The sequence below is a fragment of the Pongo pygmaeus genome, chromosome 14, assembly GCF_028885625.2.
Source record: "Pongo pygmaeus isolate AG05252 chromosome 14, NHGRI_mPonPyg2-v2.0_pri, whole genome shotgun sequence".
Lineage (NCBI taxonomy): Eukaryota > Metazoa > Chordata > Mammalia > Primates > Hominidae > Pongo > Pongo pygmaeus.
In genome coordinates, this window is record NC_072387.2 from 38,795,532 (window position 1) to 38,822,420 (window position 26,889).

The following is a 26,889-nucleotide window of genomic DNA, read 5'->3' on the forward strand; positions in this document are numbered from 1 at the left end:
ACTGACTTTAAAACAATTATTTTTCTTTAAAATATGTTTAAAACTACCTTTTTTTTTTTTTGAGACAGAGACTCACTTTGTTGCCCAGATTGGAGTGCAGCAGCATGATCTTGACTCACTGCAACCTCCACCTCCCAGGTTCAAGTGATTCCTGAGTAGCTGCGACTATAGGGGTGCACCACCATGCCCAGCTAATTTTTGTATTTTTAGTAGAGACGGGGTTCACCGTGTTGGCCAGGTTGGTCTCAAACTCCTGTCCTTAGGTGATCCACCCACCTCAGCCTCCAAAAGTGCTGGGATTACAGGCGTGAGCCACTGCGCCCAGCCTAGAACTACTTTGAAAGTCAAAATAGTTACCATTCTTTGAGGTATCTGAATGCATCTTATAATACTAAACAAAGTTTTCAAATTTGGAAGTACAAAGGAGATTACAAAAGAACACCCACGGAAATAATAGGGATAGAGGTCACACAGCTCTGAATTATTGATTTACTTATAGGTACATAAAACTGGACACTAGTTTTCCTTATTCCTTTATAATTACCATATGCTGCAATAACAGATGAACTTGTTTTGTTTTATTCAATTTATTCTTAACATAAAAAATATGAATATCACATAAATATATGAATATATTTTCTATTTGAAGTCAGCTGAAACTATAAAAACTAGTTCTCACTAAAACTTCTTGGCCCCAAGAATAAAAAGTTATACTTAAAGAATACATTTTAAAGAACAGTCTATAGTTGTCCATGTACCATTTATACTCACGTAATTGCCTCAAACTTAAATCTAAGCAAACACCTATAAATTACACTCTCTGAACCCCAATTTGTAATCTTCTAAGACCCCATCATTCTCTATAGCTCTTTGGCCATGCAAATAACTATTGTTATTTTCCACTCTATAAGATGTTACTTAGAACACCCTCTAGATTTCTGGCTTCCACCAAAGCTCTCCAGTCCAGTAATTCCGGCTTTTCTTCCAGGCTTTCCAAAAGTCTCCTAGAATCATCCAAGGCTTCTATGCAAAGATACTTCCTCCCAAGACTAAAAAGAACAGCAAGTCCAGAGTTACAGGAGAATGATATCCTGAGAAAGAGTCAAAATTGCCTTCTGATTTCCAGGAACAGTAAACCAATGAATACACATAAAGAAGAAAATCAAAATACTACTCTATGCCTTCTTCAGGGAATTAAACTTTGGTTTGGGGAGCCTGACTCTTCTACTCTGACTCTCAATCTCTTATCTGTTCTTCAGGGACTCAAAAATTCTTCCTGAAAATTAACCATCACTAGTTCTAGGCATTTCAACGGACTCCAACAGATTTTTAAAAATAAATGTGTTTATGTGTTTGGCATGTTATTTTCCCCTTATAGGTTCCATGAAGGCAGAGAATCACACAGCAACAAATAGTACACTACTAATATGGTTTGGCTCTGTGTCCCCAACCAAATCTCACCTTAAATTGTAATAATCACCACGTGTCAAGGGCCGGACCAGGTGGTGGTAATGGATCAAGGGGACAGTTTCCTCCATGCTGTTCTTGTGATAATGAGTAAGTCTCATGAGATCTGATGGTTTTATAAGCGTCTGGTATTCCCCCTGCTGGCATGCATTCTCTCTCCTGCCGCCCTGTGAAGAGGTGCCTTCCACCATGATTCTAAGTTTTCTGAGCCTCCCCAGCCATGCAGAGCTGGGAGTCAATTAAACCTCTTTTCTTTATAAATTACCCAGTCTCAAGTTTTTCTTCATAGCAGTGTGAGAAAGGACTAATACAGTAGACTAGTACCAGGAGTGGGGTGCTGCTACAAGGATACCTGAAAATGTGGAAGTGACTTTGGAACTGGGCAACAGGCAGAGGTTGGAACAGTATGGAGGGCTCAGAAGAACACAGAAAAATGTGGCAAAGTTTGGAACTTCCTAGAGACTTGCTGAATGGTTTTGACCAACATGCTGATAGTGATATGGACAATGAAGTTCAAGCTCAGGTGGTTGCACATGAAGATGAACTTGTCCTTGCTGTGCTTTGGCAAAGAGACTGGCAGCATTTTGTCCCTGCCCTAGAGATCTGTGGAACTTTGAACTTGAGAGAGGTGTTTATGGTATCTGGCGGAATAAATTTCTAAGCAGCAAAGTGTTCAAGAGGTGATTTGGAAGGGGGGATTGCTCTTAAAAGCATACAGTTTTAAGCAATCACAAAGATATGGTTTGGAATTGGAATTTATGTTTAAAAGGGAAGCAGTGAATAGAGGTTTAGAAAATGTGTAGCCTGATAATGCAATAGAAAAGAAAAACCCATTTTCTGGGGAGAAATTCAAGCCAGCTGCAGAAATTTGCGTAAGTAACAAGGAATCAAAAGCTAATCACCAAGACAATGGGGAAAATGCCTCTAGGGCATGTCAGAGATGTTGGCAGCCCCTCCCATCACAAGCCCAGAGGCCTAGGAGGGAAAAATGGGTTTCCTGTGCTGGGTCCAGGGCCCCCCTGCTGTGTGCAGCCTTGGGACTTGGTGCTCTGCACCCAGCCACTCCAGCCATGGCTAAAAGGGGCCAAGGTACAACTCAGGCCATGGCTTCAGAGGGTACAGGCCCCAAGTTTTGGCAGCTTCCACATGGTGTTGGGCCTGCAGGTGCACAGGATGAGAACTGAGGTTTGGGAAACTCCACCTAGATTTCAGAGGATGTATGGAAATGCCTGGATGTCCAGACAGAAGTCTGCTGCAGGGGCAGGGCCCTCATGGAGAACCTCTGCTAGGGAAGTGCGGAAGGCAAATGCGTGGCTGGAGCTCCCACTGAGTCCCCACTAGGGCACTGCCTAGTGGAGCTGTAAGAAGAGGGCCACCATCCTCCAGATCCTGGGATGGTAGATCCATTGACAGCTTGCACCATGCATCTGGAAAAGCCACAGACACTCAAGGCCAGCTGTGAAAGCAGCCAGGAGGCGGGGATGTACCCTGCAAAGCCACGGGGTGGAGCTGCCCAAGGCCATGGGAACCTACCTCTGACATCAGTGTGACCTGGATGTCAGATGTGGAGTCAAAGGAGATAATTTTGGAAGTTTAAGGTTTAATGACTGCTCTATTGGATTTCAGAATTGCATGGGGCCTATATCCCTTTGTTTTAGCCAATTTCTCCCATTCGGAACAGGTATATTTACCCAATGCTTGTACCCCCCTTATACCTAGAAAGTAACTAACTTGCTTTTGATACAGGCTCATAGGTGGAAGGAACTTGCCTTGTCTCAGATGAGACTTTGGATTTGGACTTTTGAGTCTGGAATGGGTTAAGACTTTGGGGGACAGTTGGAAAGGCATGATTGTGTTTTGAAATGTGAGGACGTAAGATTTGGGAAGGGCCACAGGCGGAATGATATGGTTTGGCTCTATGTCCCCATCCAAATCTCACCTTGAATTGTAATAATCACATATCAAGGGCAGGAGCACGTGGAGGTGATTGGATCATGGGGGTGATTCCCCTATGCTGTTCTCATGATAATGTGTGAGTCTCATGAGATCTGATGGGTTTATAAGCATCTGCCATTTCCCCTGCTGGCATTCATTCTCTCTCTTGCAGCCCTGTGAAGAGGTGCCTTCTGCCATGATTGTAAGTTTCCTGGGGCCTCTCCAACCATGCAGAACTGTGAGTCACTTAAACCTCTTTTCTTTATAAATTACCCAGTCTCAGGTATTTCTTCATAGCAGCATGAGAATGGACTAATACAACTACTTTTACACAGTAACAAATTTCAATGTCCAGTGGATCTATCCACAGAATACAGGACAACCACAAAAAAGTCTCATCTTCAAATTTAGAACATTAACACAAAACAATATAGTCTTATTATAAGGAGTAATATGTAATTAATAAATCCAGTAGAAACAAAGATGCTCTATAAATTATTTCCCTTGAAAGTCATTGTGAAACAAAAGCATAAATCCTGCCCACAAATACAGACACAAAACTATGAAAGATAAAAATATCCTGATACAAAGGAGGGGTTGCCAAACTTTTCCTATAAAAGACCTGACAAGTAAATATTTTAGGCTTTGAGGGCTAACAAACAAAATGAAGGATATTATATAACTACTTATATAATGAGACAAAAACTCCATAATTCTTATCGATGCAATTCAAAATATTACAGAAACAATAACAGAGTACAACTTTCTGTAAGACAGGTTGACTAAGGAGAAGAATGAAACTCTTTTTAGGGACAATATTTCACTTAGTTGGGATTCAAAGTTAGTGTTCCCTATCATCAAAATCAAATCACAAATGCTCATACATTCTAATGTTTAGCTTGAATACAATACATTTCATGTTTGAAAATGTCTTTTTTCAAAAGTACCAGTTAGGTGCTACTTTATACTGATAGTAATCACAAGTATATGATTTCAATTCAGCATAATCATTGTTTGGAAGGCATTTAAAGGATTTACTCTTCTCTTAGTATTTACCTTTTAGCATGCCATTATTTGCAGATTAATCATTCCAATTAAAGGTTAAATAAAAAGTGCCTCAACTACACAGTTAAATGGAAATTTCCTTGGCACTTACATCGAGTTCTAAAAAATGCTGCTGAAACTGTAGTTTGAAATCAGAAAACATACCTATTGCAAACTGGGTAGGAATGGAGACCTTCTTTGTTTTAACTTATAACAGCATGGAAAGCTATATAAAATGACTTGATATTACTTGTGATTCAAAGAATAGTGGTTGCCACTGAAATAACTTTACTGCAGTATTAGTTTTGATATAAGAACTGTTTTGTAATTTTAGGTTGAATTCATTAAGAAATACTATTGAGCCTGCATCACAAATTGATTTCTAAAGCCAGTGTTCAATATTCAGATTGACAGCAGTTTCTCACATTCAGAAAAATTTCAATCTCACTTCTAAATTCAAAAGTTTGCAATAAAACCTTACAACTATTAAGCCATCAAACTGCTGTACAGCACGGCAAGTGAGAATATTCAGCTTCTATTTCTGACAAAAATTCCTAGAACTGATAATGGCTAAGTCCACAAGAGCAAATGTTGACACTACTGGTTCAATATTACATGATAGATTCAAATATTCTCTGCAAAATACCTGCTAAGAAATAAAATAAGTAACTGTAGACTTTAAACATCTTACACTTTCACAGCTTTATTTGTCCACCTGAATTTTTTTCTATTCTATACAAATTTTTACTACCACCAGTTATAACACATCTTAGGAGACTACACTTCATTCAGGTTGCATGCCATTAGTGTTTTCTTAACTTTTTGAAATATTCTTATCTTTAGCTATTCGACACACACTATTCATTAAGATTATTTAACAACTTCAAACTCAGCCTTGACTTTTCAAATAAACAACTGAGCAGTATTGGTAACATCTGTCATCAAAAGCCAAGGAAAACCACTCAAAATCATTTGCCTTGTTTTTTAATTGATTATTGATGTCCTCAATTCTTTGAGCAACTCTTCTTGCCAAAAGACTAATAGTCTTAAGTTTACCTTCTCCAGATACAATTCTGCACCTGTTGTAACCAAACACAATTTAGTTACTTCACTATTGATAAATGACTTCCTTGCTTGGCTAACAAATGAGCCACTTGGAAATTTACTCTGGGTGCAGCCTGATTTTTATTTTCTAATTTTGTGAAGAAATTCTACTGGAATAAGATATTCCTTTTTATGTTTTCTCATTTTTCTGACCATTACTTTCCTGTGAGTTGGGAATATTGTGATGAATGCAGAGTCTGGTAATATCAGTGTATACTGTATTTAACACAGCTGTAGTATCACTGCATAATACAATGACTTATCATAACTCAATAATCCATGCTTCAGCGTGCTTTAAAAGTATAACATTCCAAGTCTATTTTTTTCATCTTTTCTTGTTTTGACATGATGTGTATGCATTGATAATAAAGTAAAATGTCACAGCACACTGATATGCATGGCACTTAAAACACTGATTACAGTTCAGAAACAGCAGTGCAAAAGCAATGAGAATGCCACATGGTTTCTGTCACAACCCCTCAACTTTGCCATTCCAGCACAAAAGCAGCCAGAGACAATTTGTAAACAACTAAGTGCGGTTGTGTTCCAATAAAACCTTATATGTGGACAATGAAATCTGAATTTCATTTAATTTCCACATGTCACAAAATAGTATTCTTCTTTTGATTTTTCTTCAACCTTATAAAAATGCAAAAATCATTCCTGATTCATGAGCCATTCAAGAACAAGTGGCAAGCTGGATTTGGCCCCTGGACTGCAGTTTGCCGACTCTCGCTTTCAGCTTCTATCTTAAGGATCTAGCAAGGGAAGCAAATTAAAACCAAAAGAAGCAGAAGGAACAATGTAATAAAGTTCAGGGAAGAAATCAATGAAATAGAAAACAGAAAAACAAGAGAAAATTCAATGTAGCCAAAAGCAGGTTCTTCACAAATATCAAAAAAATGAATAAACCTCTAGTAGGATTGACCAGGAAAGAGAGAAAAAAAAATACACATTACCAAAACAAAAAATGAAGGAGGGCTATCACTACAAACCTTGGAGCTACTGAAAGACAAGAGAGGGTTTAATGAAATGGACAAATTCTACTATGGTCACATACCAAAGCTTGCCCAAGAAGAGACAGAGTAGTTAATCTGAATAGTCCTTTATCAATTAATGAAATTGAATACAGAAGAGGTAGAAATATTTCCAACTCTTTTTTTTTCTTTTTTTGCCAGAGTTCTTTTGGCTATCCAACTCATATTTTAAAGCCAGTGTTAGCCTTACACCAAAATCAGACAAAGATCTTATCAGAAAAGTACATATCAATATCCCTTACAAACATAGATACAAAAAATCTTTAAATTTTAGCTAATCAAATCCAGCAATATGTAAAATGGATAATGTATTATGACCCAGTGACGTTTTTCCCGAGAATTCAAGATCGTTTATTTTAAAACCAATCAATACAATTTTAAGAGAATAAAAATGAAACATTATAAATCATCTCAATAAATACAGAAAATGTATTTGACAAAATTCAACATAATTCATAAGAACGCTTAGCAAACTAAGAATAAAAGACAATTTACTCAATCGAGTAATGGACATCTATGAAATACCTACAGCTAGCATATGTACTGTGAAAGACTAAATGCTCTCCAAGATCAAGAACAAGACAAGGATATTTGTTCTCACCCCTTCTATTCCACATTAGAACTGAGGTTCTAACCAGTGCAATAAGGCAATACAAAAATAAAAGGCATGCAGATTGGAAAAGAAGTAAAGCTGCTTTTATTTACAGAACACATGACTGTCAGTGGAGAAAATCCTAGGGAATCTGCAAATAGCTCCAGAACTAATAAACGAGTTGTGTAAGGTTGCAGCATAAGAGGTCAGTATACAAAAATCAATCGTATTTCCACATACAAGAAATAACCGGAAACTAAAAAGAGTAAAATCATCCAAAAAATATTAAATATTCAGGGATAAATTTAACAAAATATGTGCAAGATCTGTAAACTGAGAACTATTAAAATCTAAGAGAATTAAAGATGACCTAAATTAATAGATACGTGTGTATGTGTTTATGAATAAAAACACTCAATATGCGTAAAATGTCAAATTATCTTGAAAGTGACCCATAGAGTCAATGAAATCCCAATCAAAATCCCAGCAGCCTTTTTTGGAAAAATTGACAAGCTGATTCTAAAACTTATATGGAAATGAAAGAACACAAAATAGACAAAAGTTCTGAAAAACAGTAAAGTAGGAGGACTTACTAACACAGATGTATTCAGGTGGGGTACTTCTAAAAGGTTGAGGGGAAAAATGCCTGTTGGGGGTTGATGTCTACTACACGATTTTAAAATTTACTATAAAGTTACAGTAATCATGGCCGGGCACGGTGGCTCATGCCTGTAATCCCAGCACTTTGGGAAGCCGAGGCGGGTGGATCACCCGAGGTTGAGAGTTCGAGACCAGCCTGACCAACATGAAGAAACCTCATCTCTACTGAAAATACAAAATTAGCCGGGCGCGGTGGGGCATGCCTGTAATCCCAGCTACTCAGGAGGCTGAGGCAGGAGAACTGCTTTGACCTGGGAGGAGGAGGTTGCGGTGAGCCGAGATCGCGCCACTGCACTCCAGCCAAGGCAACAAGAGCGAAACTCCATCTCAAAAAAAAAAAAATAAAGTTACGGTAATCAAGACAGTGTGGAATTGACATAAAGGCAGACACAAAGATCAGTGAAAGAAACTAGAGAGTCAAGAAACAGATTCATACATACAAAGCCAACTAATTTTCAACCAAACTGCCAGAGCAATTCAACAAGGGAAGGACAATTTTTTCCAGCAAAAAGGTCCTGAAACAAAGTGGCTCTCCATATGCAAAACAAAAACTGAATCTCAACCCTTACTTCACATCACATACAAAAATTAATTCAAATGGATTACTGACCTAAATGTAAGAGTTAAAACTATAAAGCTTCCAGAAGACAACCTAACCAAAGGTATTTTTTTTCCACCAGTTCCCCAAGCCCCAATTCCCATGGGGCAATTTGAAAAGGGCCATGTAACATCTGCAAAGGAAGTAGTCTGCATCACAGGAGAGGAGGACTAAGCTTAGAGAACCTGAATCTATTAAGTTTTATGCTTCCCTACCCCTTGTTCCAAAGGGAGATATTGTATCTTCCAAGGCTGTAAGCACACCTGACCTTTGCTCTGGAGAAAGACACTATCTCTTTCTACCCTCCAAGGCTGTTCAACTTGGTACCTCCTTTCATCCTGGGGAGCCCTTCTGCCTCCTCTATGCTGTCCTTTTTTTATGTATCACATGTCTTTCTCTTTCTTTTTTCACTCTTTTACCTTTATGGAGCACATTTTCTACAGATGGGAGAAAAAATTTTTGCAACAGTGCATGTCTGTAAATACCTTTATTCTACCCTCATACTTCCATGAGAATTTGTCTGGCTACTGAATCCTAGTTTGGAAATAATTTTCCTTGAGAATTTTTATGGCATTTCCCTAATACATTTTAGGTTTCAATATTAGATTAAGAAGACTGAAGTCATTTAAATTCCTAATTCGTTATATATCACTTGTTTTTCCCCTTTTCTGGAAACTTCTCTTTGACATGAGTTTTCTAAACTTTTTGATGATATGCTTTGAAATGGGTCTATTTGGCGTTCTTTCAATGTAGAAATTAATGTCTTTCCATTTTTGGAAATATTCTGAATTATTTCATTAAAAATTTCTTTCCATTTTTTTTCTGTTGTGAAATGCCTTTTATCCAGGAATTAGACTTCCTCGGCTGGTCCTCTAATTTTCTTAGTTTTTCCCTCCTTTTTCCCATCTCTCTGTCCTTTTGCTCTACTTTCTTGGAGATGTTCTCAACTTTATATTATAATCCTTCTTTAGAACTTTTTCCTTTTGTATTGAGGTATATAACTTAAAGTGCACAAGTCTTAAGTGTGCAGCTCAATGACCTTTTACACTGTGCACATACACTGTGTACACCCAGGCAACACTCACTTCAAAATACAGAACAGTTCCAACTCCCCAGAAGGATCCTTTATCCCTCCCAGTCAGTACTTTAATCACTATTCTGATACTACAGATGAATTTTGCCTGCTTTTTAAAAATCAGCTTTATTGAGGTATAATTTTCATACAATTAAATCCACTAATTTTAAGTGTACAGTTGATGAGTTTTGAAAACTTTATGAACTGCATAACCACCACTACCACTACAACAAAGGTAAAGAACATTTCCATCACCCCAGAAAACTCCCTTTTGCCACTTTGCATTCGACCTGCAACTCTCACCATGCACTCTCCTGTTCCCTTCTCCCTACACAGGCCCACCTCAGTTTACCACGCCTCATTTTACTACACTTTGCAGACACCGTTTTTTACAATTTGAAGATTCATGTCAACTGTGCATCCAGCAAGTCTACTGGTGCCATTTTTCTAACAGCATGTGCTCACTTTGTGTCTCTATGTCACATTTTGGTAATTCTCACAATATTCCAAACTTCTCCATTTTTATTATATCTGTTAATAGTGATCAGTGATGTTACTGTTGTAATTGTATTGGGGCACCACAAGCCATGCCCTATGGCAAGGTGAATACAATTGACAAATACTGTGTTCTAACTGCTCTACCAATAGACTGTTGCCCTGTCTCTCTTCTCCTCGGGCCTCCTTTTCCCGGAGACACAATACTGAAATTAGGCCAGTGAAGAACCCTACAATAGCCTCTAAGTGTTCAAGTGAAAGGGAATAGTTGCATGTCTCTCACTTGAAATCAAGAGCCAGAAATGACTAAGCTTAGCAAGCAAGGCATGTTAAAAGCTAAGATAGGCCAAAAGGTAGATCTCTCGTGCCAAAGAGCCAAGTTGTAAACGCAAAGAAAAAGTTCTTGAAAGAAATTAAAAGTGCTACTCCAGTGAACATGAATGATGAGAAAGCAAAACAGCCTTATTGCTGATATGGAGAAAGTGTGAGTGGTCTGGACAGAAGATCAAACCAGCCACAATATTCCCTTAAGCCAAAGCCTAATCCAGAACAAGACCCTAATTGTCTTCAATTCTATGAAGGCTGAAAGAGGTGAGGATGCTGCAGAAGTATGAAGCAAGTAGAGACTGGTTTATGAGGTTTAAGGAAAGAAGCCTTTTCCGTAACACAAAAGTGCAAGGTGAAGCAGCAAGTGCTAATGCAGAAGCTGTAGCATGTGCTAATGTAGAAGCTGCAGCAAGTTGTCTAGAACTAGCTAAGATCATTGATGAAGGTGGCTACACTAAACAACAGATTTTCAATGTAGACAAAACAGCCTTCTATTGGAAAAATATTTCATCTAAGACTTTCCTAGCTAGAGAGGAGAAGTGAATGCCTGGGTTCAAAGCCTTAAAGGACAGGCTGGCTTTCTTGTCAGGGGCTGATTTAGCTGATGACTTGAAGTTGAGGCCAATGCTCATTTACTAATATGAAGATCCTAGGGCCCTTAAGAGTTATGCTAAATCTACTCTGCCTGTGCTCTGTAAATGAAATAGCAAAGTCTAGATGACAGCACATCTGTTTACAGTATGGCTTATTGAATACTTTAAGCCCAACTTTGAGAGCTATGGCTCAGAAAAAAAGATTCCTTTAAAAATATTGCCACTCACTGACAATGTACCTGGTCACCAAAGAGCTCTGATGTAGATGTACAAAGAGATAAATGCTGTTTTCATGCCTGCTTATCCATTCTGCAGCCCATGGATAAAGGAGTTATTTCAACTTTCAAATCTTATTATTTAAGAAATACATTTTGTAAGGCTATAGGTGCCACAGTGAATTCCTTTGACGAAACTGGGCAAAGTAAATTGAACACTTTCTGGAACAGAGTCACCCTTCTAGATGCCAATAAGAACATTTGTGATTCAAGGGAGGATGTCAAAACATTAACACTAACAGGAGTGTTACAGAAATTGATTCCAATCCTCACGGATGACTCTGAGGGTTTCAAGACTTTATTGGAGGAAGTCACTGCAGATGTGGCAGAAACAGCAAGAGAACTAGAATTAGAAGTGGAGCTTGTAGATGTGACTGAATTGCTGCAATCTCATGATAAAACATAAATGGGGTAGGGCACAGCGGCTCACACCTGTAATCTCAACACTTCGGGAGACCAAGGCAAGAGGATCACTTAAGACCAGGAGTTCAAGACCAGCCTGGGCAACACAGCAAGACCCCATCTCTACAAAAAAAAAAAAAAAAAAAAAAAACTTGAATGGATGAGTTGTTTCTCATGCATGAGCAAAGAAAGTGGCTTCTTGAGCTGGAATCTACTCCTGGTGAAGATGTTTGTGAACACTGTTGAAATAACAATAAAGGATTTAGATTACTACATAATCCTAGTTGATAAAGCAGCAGCAGGGTTGGGAGAGGTTTGACTCCAATTGTGAAAGAACCGCTATTGTGGGTAAAATGCTATCAAACAGTATAACTGCATGCTATGGAGAAATTTTTCACGAAAGGAAGAGTCAATACATCCACCAAACTTTGTTGTTGTCTTATTTTAAGAATTGCCCTGGGCCAGGCACATTGGGTCACGCCAGTAATCCTAACACTTTGGGAGGCCAAGGCAGGAGTATCACTTGAGGCTAGAAGTTCAAGACCAGCCTGGGCAACATAGCAAGATGCCAATTCTAAAAAAAAAAAAAAAAAAAAAAAAAAATTTAATTAGTCACATGGGCACTGAGAACGCAGGTCCACACATGTGATCATCCGTGCATCTAGCCTTTGCCCACCTAGCTTGTTCAGTCATGGCCTCAGGTAATGCGCGCATGGGAAAGCCCACCCCTAACTTCAAGGCCACAGCCATGGTGGATGGCGCCTTCAAAGAGGTGAAGCTGTCAGACTACAAAGGGAAGTACGTGGTCCTCTTTTTCTACCCTCTGGACTTCACTTTTGTATGCCCCATGGAGATCATCGCGTTCAGCAGCCATGCCAAGGACTTCCGCAAGCTGGGCTGTGAAGTGCTGGGCATCTTGGTGGACTCTCAGTTCACCCACCTGGCTTGGAATAACATCCCCCGGAAGGAGGGAGGCTTGGGCCCCCTGAACATCCCCCTGCTTGCTAATGTGACGAGACGCTTGTCTGAGGATTACGGTGTGCTGAAAACAGATGAGTGCATTGCCTACTGGGGCCTCTTTATCACTGATGGCAAGGGTGTCCTTCGCCAGATCACTGTTAATGATTTGCCTGTGGGACGGTCATTGGATGAGGCTCTGCAGCTGGTCCAGACCATCCAGTACACGGACGAGCACAGGGAATTTTGTCCTGCTGGCTGGAAGCTTGGCAGTGACACAATAAAGCCCAACGTGGATGACAGCAAGGAATATTTCTCCAAACAAAATTAGGCTGGCCAATGGATAGTGAGCTTGTGCCCCTACCTAGGTGCCTGTGCTGGGTGTCCACCTGTGCCCCTACCTAGGTGCCCTGTGCTAACCCAGGAAAGGCCAGACCTGCCCCTCCAAACACCACAGTCTGGGACCCTGGAGGGCTAGGCCAAGGCCTTCTCATGCCTCCACCTGGGAGCTGAATAGTGACGCCCACTCCTGAGCCCGCCCAGCCGCACACAGGCCTAGAGGTGACCAATAAAATATTAGGGACAAGAAAAAAAAATTAGTCAGTTGTGATCCTAGCTACTCAAGAGGCTGGGGCAGGATGATCGCTTGAGTCCGAGAGTTTGAGGCTGCAGTAAGTTATGATCGCACCACTACGCTCCAGCCCTCCAGCCTGGGTGACAGAGTGAGACCCTGCCTCTAAAAAAAAAAGAAAAAAAAGAAAAGGAGGAGGAGGAAGGAAGAAGGATGAGGAGGAGTAGGAGGAGAGGAAAAAGAGAAGGAGGAGGAGGAAGAAGAAATTGCCACAGCCACCCCAACCTTCAGCAGCCACTACCCTGATCCGTCAGCAGCCATCAAGATAAGACACCTCACCAGTAAAAAGATTAAGACTTGCTGAGGTTCAGATAATTGTTAGCATTTTTTAGCAATACAGTCTTTTTTAACAACAGATGCTGGCAAGGCTGCAGCGAAAAGGGAATATTTACACACTGTTGGTATGGAAAGCAGTTTAGAGATTTCTCAAAGAACTTAAAACAGAACTACCATTTGACCCAGCAGTCCCATTACTGGGTATATACCCAAAAGAAAACCAGTCATTCTACCAAAAAGACACGTGGACTCGTATGTTCACTGCAGCACTATTCACAATAGCAAAGCCATGGAATCAATCTCGGTATCCATCAACAGTGGATTGGATAAAGAAAATGTGGTACATATATACCATGGAATACTACATGGTCTTAAAAAAGAACAAAATCATGCCCTTTGCAGCAACATGGATGTAGCTGGAGGCCATTATCCTTAGCAAATTAATGCAGGAACAGAAAACCAAGTACTACATATTCTTACATATAAGTGGGAGCTAAACATTGGATACTCCTAGACATAAAGATGGCAACAACAGACACTGGAAACTAATAGAGGTGGGAGGGAGGCAGGCAAGGGTTGGAAAACTATCTTTTGGCTACTACACTCACTCTCTGGGTAATGGGATCATTCATATCCCAAACCTCAGCATCATGCAATATACCCATGTAACAAACCTGCAGATGTACCCCCTAAATCTAAAATAAAAGTTAAAAAATTTTAAAGTCTTTTTAAATTGAGGCATGTACATTTTTTAGATGTAATGCTATTGCACACTTAATAAACTATAGTATAGTGTAAATGTAACTTTTATATGCACTGGGAAACCAGAAAATTTGTGTGACTAGCTTTATCGCAATATTTGCTTTACCAAAATGGTCTGAAACAAAGTCCACAGTATCTCTGAAGTATGCCTGCAGTTTTGTCAGTTCTAGAATGCAAAATAAATAAACTCATACGGTATATACTCTGATTTTCTTCATTTAGAATAATGCTTTTGAGATTCAACTATGCCCTTATATGTATCAGTAATTACTTTTTATTGCTGAGTAGTATCCCATTATACAGACAAACTAAAATTTGTTTATTCACTTATCAGTTCTCCATAGGGCACTTCACAGAAACAAATCACAAAAGTACAGGACATATCATTTACCCAGGCTTTACTTTATTTCCACTGAGTTTACATCTAAAATTACGAGATACAAAGAAAGCAGTCCACTATGAGGGAGAATTAATACAACATAGAGCAAAATTAAGGCCTTTTTAGCTACTGTAAAATAAGTACATTTAAAGACATAGGGAAAAGAAATTTTAAAATAAATAAGCTTATCTGAAAAATAATCAAAAAGAACTTCTGGCATTAAAATATATAGTCACTGAAATAAAAAAAAAAAACTCAGTGGACTGAGGAAGCAAGAGATTAGACACAGATGAAAGGAGAATCAATAAACCAGAAGACAGAGCTGTAGAAACTGACCAGAATGCAGCATATACAGACTGAATAAGTAAATAAGATTAAGAAATGCAACAGAGTAGAAAGAGAAGATCCATCATATAAGTCTATTATGAATTCCAGGAGAAAAAAGAAAGGCAAAATTCAAAAATACAATGGCTGAGAATTTTCCAAAACTAGCAGAAGACAATAATTTTCAGTTTCAAAGCAAATCAAAGTTCACACCTAGAGACCAGGTAGTAAGACTGAAGAACATTTAAAATGGAAAGAAATGACAAATTATATACAAAGGAAAGAAATTATATTGACAGCTAACTTTTCAAGAGGAACAGTGGGAGCCTGGAGACAATGAAATAATATCTTCCAAGGGGTAAGTGTGTAGGGGGTTGGCAACCTAGAATTGTATACCAAACCATTCAAGTTTATGTTTGATAAAGGCCACATAAAAATTTCAGACAGAAAAACCTGGATATGAATCCAGGCACCATAAATTTTTAGTTGTGACCTCAGGCAAATCATGTAATTTCAATAGGCCTCAATTCTGTCTACAAAACAGGAAAAATAATATTTATCATAAGGTTATTTTAAAAATTAAATGTGATCACGTGTTAACATCATTCCTCACATACAACACTGAATCAATGTAAGGAATATTTTTACTCTACACTCAACATCAATACAGATAATTGAAGCAGTTAATTTTTCCTCCGAAAAAAAGAAATCAACTGATTCAATTTTCATTATAAATTTCTAGAAGCTATACTATAATTACTTTTAGTCATAATCTTGAAACATATAGTTTTTTAAATCTCTAATATAAATTAGAAGAATTTCTAGGTCTTTTTAAAATGTCAGGTTAAATCTAAAGACAAAATATTTTAGCAATGTCTAATATTAGACAATGTCTCTTGAGTTTATTATGTATTCAAAAATAAATTAAGCATCTTCTTACAGTATTTACTGCTGAACTGACCCAGCAATCTGCCCTATACAGAATGCTCTAGATAATACCTTCAAGGAGAGTTCTAGGCTCAGACTGAGAAGAACTCAGCCAAGTTCATGCTCAGATCAAGAAGGCATACTGCTTTATCTGGTCCCAGATAATTATTTTTGTAACTGTTTCATGACTCAGATCTAAACGTAACAAATAAAGCCATCTTTTCAGCTACCTCTCCAACCTTTCTGTTCTCTCCTTTAAATCTACCATCACCCACAACACACACACACACACACACACACACACAAACTTTCTCTCCCAACATACTTGAAATTTTATCTCATGCCAACACTAAGACATATAATTGAAAAAACGAAAAGCTAGCTTGTATCCAGAACCCAATCCCACCAGGGATGTCACTCATAATTCCATTTACAAATGAAATCATAATATTTATCATTCTTTTGTCTCTACAGTAATGGTTTTTAAAGAGGAAACAAAACATTTTTTAAACTAGTTTTATGTGAATGATGTCAATCTAATTCAGTTATACTTACAATACATATGAGGCTAAGAAAATAATCTCTGCTTTAAACTATTTTTATTCTGACACTTCCATATTTTTCTCATATTGTTCCTTTTCCTCCTAAAAGTTGTAAATTCCTGAAAGTAGATGCCTATTTCAGAAACACCTAAGTAACCTGAACTATAGCAATGTGAACTAAATAACACTAATTAGAACGGTGGTAAGCAAAACAACAAATCAAGTTTTATTTTCAATATTTTGTACCACAATGAAATTTATCAATGTCTAGGCTTTACATGTTTAATGAAAAAAAAAAAGTTTCTCCAAATCACTGAAATCCAGTTTATGTCATACAATGGCTGCTATAAATAAAAGCAATTAAGGAAACACATAACCATGACTTCTCAAATTAATGCATCCTGAAGTATGTTTCAAGCACAATAAATGAACCTACTATGTGAGTAATAATCAACAAAATAGTTAATTTTGAAAACCACAATACCTCCCATCTCTTTATTTTGGGTAATAGTCTCAAGGACTACAGTTTGCCATGAATAATAAAGAAAACAACTTAACCACAAACCCAGACATTACAGAAGAATGTATGTAGTAATGAAGGCTTTTCATTTATTTTTTACATGTATAGAAATCACTTCTCAAATATTTTAGAAACAAAAAAAACTGTTCATAAACATAAAAGAATCTAGATATTAATATAGGGTTCTAAGAGCTTAAACGTTTCTCAAAAGTAACCATCACAGTAATTTCTGCTCATGTTCTAAATTCTACTGGCAGCTTTAAAATATTACAAAGGACAGAAAATGTGGATCATCTGTTACTGTGTCTCAAGATGACAGCTTAAACTATAAACTTGGCCAGGCATCTTGGCTCATGCCTGTAATCCCAGCACTTTGGGAGGTCTAGACGGGCGGATCTCCTGAGGTCAGGAGTTCAAGACCAGCCTGGCCAACATAGCAAAACCCCGTCTCTACTAAAAAAGTACAAAAATTAGCTGGGCGTGGTGGCGAGTGCCTGTGGTCCCAGCTACTCAGAAGGCTGAGGCAGGAGAAGCCTGAACCCAGGAGGCGGAGGTTGCAGTTAGCCGAGATGGTGCCACTGCACTCCAACCTGGGCGACAAGAGTGAGACTGTCTCAAAAAAAAAAAAAAAAAAAAAAAAAAAAAAAAAAACCTACAAACTTTATCTTAAGTGCGTAAATACCCTTTTTAGCACAAAAATAATAGTAGCGATGTTTATTGAATACTAACTCCCCACCAAGTAATATGATAAAAATGTTTTTCTAGGTATTATCTCATCTAATCCTTATAACACTACAAAACAATAACAGTTACCCACCATTTAACAGAAGAGGTGACTCAGGCTTTAAAGAATTCAAATAATTTGCCCATAGAGCCTGGATTTGAACCCAGATGTGTCCAACTCAGAGCCTGTCCTCCTAGCTCATTACAATTTACTGCCTCAAATTCCTTTAAAGTTACGCAGCTAATCTAAAAATAAATATAAAAGGCTTATTAACAGAAATAAAGATATTTTGTTGCAGGTGCCTATATAATTAAATACTACTTGTTTTTTAATTTCATAGTGCTTTGAACAGCCTAAAACCTTTCAAAACCATCTGCTTCATATTACTTTATTTTATGAAGTATGTATGTATGTATGTATGTATTTATTTATTTATTTTTGAGGTAAGGTCTCACTCTGTCGCCCAGCCTGGAGTGCAATGGTGCAATCTCAGCTCACTGCAACCTCGACCTCCCAGCCTCAACCAATCCTCCCACCTCAGCCTCCTCAGTAGAGCTGGGACCATGGGTGTGCACAGCCACGCCTGGCTAATTTTTGTATTTTTGCAGAGATGACGTCTCGCCATGTTGCCCAGGCAACTTGTCTCAAACTCCTGGACTCAAGCATTCTGCCCCTCTCAGCCTCCCAAAGTGCTGGGATAACAAGCAAGAGCCACCACACCCAGACTCAAGTAGTCTTTGAACAAGTAATTTTATTATCATATTTACTTACTCATCCATTCATCATCCAATCTAAACTAATTAGTAAGCACCTACCACATTAAGCAAATAACCTATATACATATAAGAAACAATGTAAGGCCATGTGGAGTTTACTAACATAAAATTCTTGACTTCAAATAATATCTAATAATGCAGAGAAAATATGAGTATAAAAATATCAGGAATTATGTGTTAAATACCAGTCATCCATACTCTCATATAAGTAGGTCAGAAGAAAAAAACAGTCACTACTGATTCGCTCATTCATTTCTCTTCCTACTACCAAATCACCAGGAAAAATGGAAAGAGGAAAACATCAGAAAGAAAAGAATACTGACATATAAAGACACTCACAGAGACAGGAATAAACGAGAATAAAGGAACAAGTTACTGAAATACAGCAAATGAAGTTATATTGTTTGTCCCTCAAACACGTAAAAGCTAAGAAAATAAATACATTGTTTTTTGGAGATGATTTCCTTAAAAAACACAAGAGTAAGTATACCAAAACTAGTTTGAGCACTGATTGAAATGTAACATCCTTTGAGAGAGGGGCCAGATCTTATTCATGTATCATGTATCATTCAGTGCACTGTTTGACATAAAGACACACAATGTTTCTTGAACTGAAATGCAAGGCACGTGTGTTTGATAAATGTCCATAAACTAACCTTTCTAAAGAGTTCTATAATACCCTGGGAAGTAAATACAACTGGGGAGTCAGCAACTAAGCATTAAATGCTTTACAAAAGGCAAAACAATACTTAGATATGATTAAAAACTATAAAAAGTGTTTACTAAAAACAGCTTCATAGCAAAATATTAAAAAGAATAAGATTTCAAACCAAAGCTCACTTTTTAATAGGCTGCCTAATAGGAGCTTTTACAATTACTAATGGACAGAACAAAGTTACAAAAGGACTTAAAAGGTCATTTACTCCTTTGCCATTCGTTCAGTTAGGACCACAATCAAACCATACCCCAGCAAAAGAAACATATCTAAAGACATCCAGTGAAGATTAAACCACCTTGAAAAACTACTCCTTTTTTTTAAACTACCCTCACAATCTATGCCTTGAATTTATCTGGCAAATGCCTATATCTCACTTTTATCAGGTATTCTAGGGCACAATTTCCCTGGGACTACCACATATAAGTATAGTTATCACTGAAGAGAAAAATGTTTAAAATAATGTTGAGCCGGGTGTGGGCACATGCCTGAAATCCCAGCCATTGGGGAGGCTGAAACAGGAAGGCTGCTTGAGCCCAGGAGTTCAAGACTGCTGTGAGCTATGACTGCACCATTGCATTCCAGCCTAGGTGACAGAGTCAGACCATGTCTCTAAAAAAAAAACAAAATGAAATACTCTTGAGCACATTAAAATATAAACATATTTTCATTTACAGATGCTCAAATATCAGTGAAATCACAAATCATCCAGACATGAAATACCGTCAGAATTGAAAAATTTTAGAGCCACTGGGCTCTCACATTATCTAGTGGAACTTCCTGTTTCTTTGAAGATGAAAACAAGGCAAAAGCACATTGGTATTAATGCCCTATACAATAACATTTTACAGCATTAAAGGAAGCTTCATTTAAAAAAAATTGATTAGTCCTCAGACTCTAATCATCACTTTGTAATATAACTACTACCTGATCCACCTGCTTAATATGGTCAAGTAAAGTCACAGAACAGGGTCTTTCTATCAGACAGAACTGGCAGTCCTGCCACACTGTTAGCAAGGAAGCGGGAGAAGAAGAAATGCTTTCAGTTGTTGAGCACTTTACGGTTTACCTCCACTAAACTGTTTCAACTTCCTAAAATCAAATAAAATAGTATTAACACCTCATATGAAATAAGGGTACAGATTTGGAGACCTGCCTATGATCATACAGAAAATAAGTTGTAGACACAAAATTAGACAACTTACTTTCTTTCCTTATTTTCCCCTCCTTTATTTGTTATGCTCTCTCCCAGTTCTTCTTCCTCTCTGCCTCCTAACCAGGGTCTCATTTGTAGGCTCCTCCCGCAAACACATACACACAACTCTTTTTTTTTTTTTTTTCTGACACGGAGTCTCTCTCTGTCACCAGGCTGGAGTGCAGCGGCAGATCTTGGCTCACTGCAACCTCTGCCTCCTGGGTTCAAGCTATTCTCCTGCCTCAGCCTCCTGAGTAGCTGGGACCATAGGTGTGCGCCACCATGCCCAGCTAATTTTTGTATTTTTAGGAGAAACGAGGTTTCACCATGTTGGCCAGGACGGTCTCGATCTCTTGATCTCCTGATCTGCCCGCCTCAGCCTTCCAAAGTGCTGGGATTACAGGCGCGAGCCACTGCACCCGGCCTACACACATCTCTTAAATGAGAGTTCCATATCCAAACCTCTTCCTTTTTCTTTTCTACTCATTACTCCAATGTGAGCTGGTCCATTCTCCCTTGTAGCTTTAACTACTTATCTATATGCAAACTTCTAACTCCAGCCTGCTCTCTCTGAACTCCAGACTCAAATGCATCTCCACCTGAATATCCCATAGGAACCTCAAACTAATGCTCAAAACTGAACTAATATCTTTATATTTCACCCCAATAAAAACCGGCTCCTCCTCATCTCAATCAATGGGTTCACTATTAACTCAGTCATGCTAGCCAGAAACTGAGGAATCAATCAGCTAAGAGTTCCAAATCTAACTCCCAACATCCAAACTCTTATCAAGTCATATCAATTTTATCTCTTAAATATTCCTTGAATCCATGTCTTTCTGTAACTCCAACTGCTTAATTCAGACTCTCTCCATTTCTCTACTGGACTTTGTTTTTTTCTATTATACAAATGGCTTTTCTACTACCTCTAATCTTTCCCCTCCCAGGTCCATTCTCTACACTGGAGCTGGAGTTATCTTTCTAAAATACAAATCTGACAACACCACCACTCTAGCTAAAATTCTTCAATGACTGCCCCATGTCAAGAAAAATTCTAAACTCTAAATATGGTGCCAAGTACTTTAAGATCTAGCCTCACCCATTAATTGCAAGTATTCTGAGATCCAGTCATTCAGAACTACCTAGCATTTCCCAAATACAAAGTACTCATTCTTCGATCTATGCTTTGCTCATTTTGTGCCATCCATTTGTCCTAGAATGACTTTCCTCATCATCACTCCAGTGAAAGCTTATTCAACTATTTTAACACAAGTTAAAAGTCAAATCATACTGAAGGCCTCCCCTGACTTCCTTAGACAGAGTCAGGATCTTTCTACTAATTGACAGAGAATGGTCAGTGCTTGAGATCAGGACCAGACCCACCTGGGCTGAAATCCCAGGTTCACACTTTACCAACTATGATTTTGGGCAAGGCCTCTAAAGCCTGTTTCCTCATCTCTAAAAATCAGTAACTACTTCACCAACTGTTCTGAGGATTAAATAACGAGCTGCATGCAAAATACTCCTCACAGCACCTGACATATTCAATAAATGTTACTGTTATGTGATTATTTCCTCTGGGCTCCTATAGCAACTTGCACATATCTCTACCACACTATTGTGATGACAAGACTGCCCATGCAGGATACAGACTTTTTTCATCTCTTTATTCTCATCACCTGGCATAATGCCTGGCACATAGGTTCTTAACACATTTTGAATGAATAAATAAAATACTTCAAACCTTATATTGTATCACATAAGGCCTGAATTTTGTTTTCTACCTGTCTTACTAAACCTACTTTCCATCTCCTCTTTGTACAAAATTGCAACCTCAAGTAAAATTTACACAGGTCAACTTCATTTTAATTAAGAGAAAGTTTTATAGGATTTGTGGTCTTTTTGTTTTTAAACACACACACACACACACAAACTCACAATAATATCAACAATTCTCCAACTTACTCCATAAAGCAGCAAATTTCTAGGATGGTTATCTACCTATTGAAAAATTTTAAAGGGTCGTCAAGGAAGGTTTCGTAAATCTGTGTCAGCTTCCTTTACCACCAAGTCTTGAGTCAACTCTAAGGACTCAAGTGTATTCCCGAACATAAAAAATATATAAATAATTAACTAAATAATTAAAACATGGTATTTTTCCTTCCGAAAACATGCTGAGAAATTCTGAATAACACTGGAATAATCAAAGAATTATTGCTGCCTACTGCTAAAAAAAAAAGTCTGTTTTTAAAAGTTACTAGTGATTTAAAACTGAACTAATCAAAATACGTGTAGGCAGTGTTCAGGCTGGCGCGGGGGGGTGGTGGGGTGGAGCACTCATTTCACAACCTTGAACCTCAAGAAATAAAATGCAAAAATGCAAAAAGTTAAAAATGCCAGATACCACCATATAATCGCAATGACATCTTTTTATCTTTTCCCATACTTAACCTTTAAACATTACTGCCCTTTGAGTAATTACCAATTGATGGGTTTAATATGCAAACACCTCTGAGCTACTTTAAAACAAACATGACTAACCCAGAAATAAACGTATCCAGGAAAGGAGAAAAACCTGTTAAAACACGGTTTCTCAGGTCTCACATCCAATGTGTGACATACATACGGTTCTGCACCGAGAGGCAGCAACCTGCGAGGGTCAGAGGCGCCGAAGACCCGAGGCCCTGCAGCTTGGGCGGCTGCTCATCCCTGAGACTGTGCAGGGCGGTGGCCCAGCCGGGGTGGGGCTGAGCGCTGCAGCTGGGGCGGGCCCAGCGACAGGGCGGGAAGCCCGAGGCTCACCTCCACTTCCCTTTCCCAACGCACAGAGCCCAGGTTCGCGACCACCCAACAGCCCCCTCGAGACAAAGAGAGATTTTTTTTTTTCCTGTCCCAGTCCGCTCAAAGTTTATCGGTCTTTCCCGGTGGTCGGGGCCGCCGGGCTTTGTAGTTCGCCGGTCCGAGCTACCCCACCAAGGCCGCGAGCCCGAGGAGTTACTGAACTACAATCCCCAGGATGCCCCGCGAGCCTGGCGCTCCCGCGCCCCTCCCCGTCCCCGCACAGGAGCCAGCGCCCGAGGAACCCCGCAGCCCACTGTCTTGGCGTCTCCGGAGGTGGGAGGCCGAGAGGGGCTGTTGGCTAGAGCCCCGCACCACCTACTGTCTCGCCCTCGCCCCTTTCTCTCGGATTCATTACCTAGAAGGCGCAGGTCCGGGCACATTCAGCGATGCGGTCCAGATGGGGTGGGGGTGGGGCGCAGACCGCCGCCGCCGCCGAGTCCGTTAGCTCGCGACGTGCGTGAAGAGGCGGCGGCGGCGTAGGGTTGCCATGGTAGCCGCGGCCGCGTGGTGGGCGCAGCGCGGGAGGGAGCGCGGGGGCTGAGTCCGCTCTGGGGCGGAGCTTGGGACTCCGGCCCAGGTTGCCGGGGTAGGGAGGCGCAGCGGCGCGGGGTGGGAGAGCAGGGAGACAGTGACATTGAAGAGGACGTGTGGCCGACTAAGCTCTGGTCGTGCTTGATGAGCCTGCCTCCACTGCGTCCAGCCCCCGTGACGGGGCACCTTCATGCCTGCTGCTTTCGGAGGGGATGCCAGTGGCGTCGAAGGAGGGGGCACCCGGGGCGTCGCAGCGCCTTTCCCCGCTGCCTGTCCAGGCGTCCGCCGCTGGGTCTGCCCCCATGGGATGTGTGGATCCTACGCCACCTCTGTGTTTTTCTCCAGTCAAACCGAATTGAAGTCTTTCGCACCCCCTTTCTCTATTCTCTGGGGAGTGGGATAGAAAGGAATCCTTCGATAAGATGGAATGCATATGGCCTTTAGGATTATTCAGGAGGTTTTAGAACTTGTAAATGGCATTGCTTTCGACTGAATTCGGATTTATGCTGTTTCTTGGCAATCGTTTGTGGACTCTAGGATAAACAGGTTAAGAGCGTGGGCTTCTAAAACGAATTCTTAGTTCACGTCCTGCCCCTATGCTTGGTAGCTGATGACCAGGGGCCCCTTTCTCACCTCTTAACGTTTTGATCTGTAAAAATGGAGATATCCATCTTGCAACTCTTTTAAGAAATACACGCATTAATACTGATGAAGCTCTATAAAACAAAGCTTAGCATTTAACAATAGCTATTAAATATTAATTATTTAATCAATAGTGATAAAAGTCAGAATAGCGGTTGGCTGTCGGGGAGGGGTTTGAGAGAATTTTTTGTAGTGATGAAATAATTCTATAGCTAAGGGTTTCGGTTACAGAAGTATATGCATTTGTCAAAACTCTTGGAATGCGACATTTAAGATTTGTACATTTCACTGCATGTAAATTTACCTCAAAAGAGAACATAAAAATGTGGTGGTATCATTATTAGAGCTATAGACTCTAATGGAAACCACAGAGATATTCTAGGCCCAATCTCTAGATTTTATAGATGAGAAAAGTGAGGCCCAGAGATTTAATAGAAAACAAGAGGAAGGGGAGTGAATTCGTGACCTTGTCATTTTCTAGTAATGAATATCTCCTGAAAAATTATGGTTGAAAATAACAAAAATGGCTCCTGTAATCCAGCTGAGTCATCCTACCACAGAGATTTTCTTGAACTTGACTGAATCCCTTATCCACTTTTTGTTGTTCCCGGCGGCCAATGTCCTCTCAAGGACTGCACCGTCACTTCTGGCTCTCAGTTCTTGCTTTTCCTGAATACTTAGACTTCTCCACATATCACCTCTTACAGCTCTCTTCTCTCTTCTGCTGACACATAATGTCGAAATCAGCCCCTTTTCTTTGGTTGTTTCTATAGCCAACTCTTTGGAAGGTTTAGGAGCAGATGAGTGGTTTTAAATTAAGGATGCAAAAAACCTAAAATTAGAAATCCCTGCTCTTAAAAGTCCTTCAGTTCCTCCCGTGATATTTTTATCCACCTACCACCTACCCCCATTTTTTCATCATAACCTGTAACCTCCCACTATCATACCATCTCTCTGGTCCCATCTCTCCCCTCCTCTCTTCTCTCTTTATACAATACTTTTATTTCCATCTCCTAATCTGTGTCTTCATAGCTACCTACCATTCCTAAACTGTTTACCAAAGTTTTTTCCTAACACGAAGTAACTTCCCAAGAGGAACTCTGGAGCCAGCTATTAAAATAATATTTTTTCACATATATATCCTCATACTCTATTTGATTCAGTCCACAGTGTAGCTGCCCAATAAATATTAAGCAGCTTACGTACATGACCTGTTGATATGGTTTGGCTGTGTCCCCACCCACCTCTCACTTTGTATTGTAATAATTCCCACCTGTCAAGGGCAGGGCCAGGTGGGGATAATTAAATCATGGGCACAATTTCACCCATACTGTTCTTATGGTAGTGAATAAGTCTCACGAGATCTGATGGCTTTATAAATGGGAGTTACCCTACACAAGCTCTTTTGCCTGCCACTGTGTAAGAAGTCCCTTTGCTCTTCCTTCATCTTCCGCCATGATTGTGAGGCCTCCCCAGCCACGTGTAACTGAGTCCATTAAAACTCTTTCCTTTATAAATTACCCTATTTTGGGTATGTCTTTATTAGCAGCATGAAAACGGACTAATACACCTGTCCTGGCTACCTTCACAGTGGGTTCGCTTATGAAACCCATTTTCTTACATCCATAATAATGGTTTACTCTAGTATAAATGAGGAAGCTATGTGATAATAGCTGGAATCTGCTGTCTAAGAGGAAGAAAAGAAACCAAAGTAACCATAGCTTGTACAGAAGAAATGACAGCACTTAAGAGATGAAGTCCGGAACAAAGTCTGGTATGAAGCCATAGGACATCCTTATAGGAACTTGGACCTGTCACCTGCAGCAATTTTTTCACAACTCTGCATATGTAATGAGCATGTAAAAAAATTCTCCTTTACTCCTGGAGAAGATGTTGCTGATCTGCTACCAGCTGAACACGTTTGTAGTAGGGATGATAGGTTCACCGGATCCATCTCTCCCTGATCTGGTTTCCCTTGTGACCGATCACTTGTCTTTCTTTGCAAGGCAGCTGGCCAGGGTTGTAGTGCAGCCTACAGCCATGACGAAGTCTCCAAAGACAAGGTCCCAATGCATAATGCTCCTTGTTTTGTGAAGCCAGGATCCCAGAAAATCAGCGCAGCAGGACAGGCCACTTGAGAATGGATGACAGCAGCACAAACAAAAGCTGTCACAAAAGTGAGTTGGAGGTGGGCAGTCGCGGGAGGGAAGACCACAAGCCACTGAAGCACAGCCTTAAAATGCCTCGCATGGCTGTGGACAGGTAGGAACGAATAAGGACCGATAGTAAACCATAGCTAATTGTTTTCACCAGATACTTTGGACCTGTTCGAGTGATAGTTAAACACCCTATACAAATCCGAAAGCTGGAGCTGAAAGTAGTAGCACATTAATCCACACAGGCAGTGTGGTCAAGAGCCACCACCCTCATTTACAGCGCATCTGGTTTACAGTTGAGGTCTTTCCTCAGTTCTTAGAGCTCTTGGCCTCTCTGACATTTGACTTTGCTGACCACCCTCCTTGGTGAGTCCTTGACCTTGGATC

At 39.7% G+C, this 26,889-nt stretch overlaps 2 protein-coding genes across 11 annotated transcripts in view; one reads left to right on the top strand and one right to left on the bottom strand.

Moving 5' to 3' along the window:
• Positions 1 to 24,437, bottom strand: part of KATNAL1 (katanin catalytic subunit A1 like 1) — a 93,886-nt gene extending 69,449 nt beyond the window's left edge. The window contains exons 1-2 of one of the 10 annotated variants that reach the window (XM_063650733.1): positions 22,874 to 23,320; positions 17,740 to 17,891 (exon numbers count right to left, since the gene is read on the bottom strand). The gene's annotated coding sequence lies outside the window, so the exon portion shown is untranslated. Of the gene's footprint in view, positions 1 to 76; positions 2,256 to 17,739; positions 17,966 to 22,873; positions 23,358 to 23,528 lie in introns of those variants that run through there. The other 9 variants (XM_054446599.2, XM_054446601.2, XM_054446602.2 and 6 more) reach the window with 9 other exon arrangements.
• Positions 12,296 to 13,056, top strand: LOC129011543 (peroxiredoxin-2-like). The gene has a single exon (XM_054446609.2). The coding sequence runs from the start codon at positions 12,296 to 12,298 to the stop codon at positions 12,890 to 12,892; it is 597 nt and encodes a 198-aa protein (XP_054302584.2). The 3' UTR covers positions 12,893 to 13,056.
• Positions 24,438 to 26,889: the final 2,452 nt, after the last annotated feature.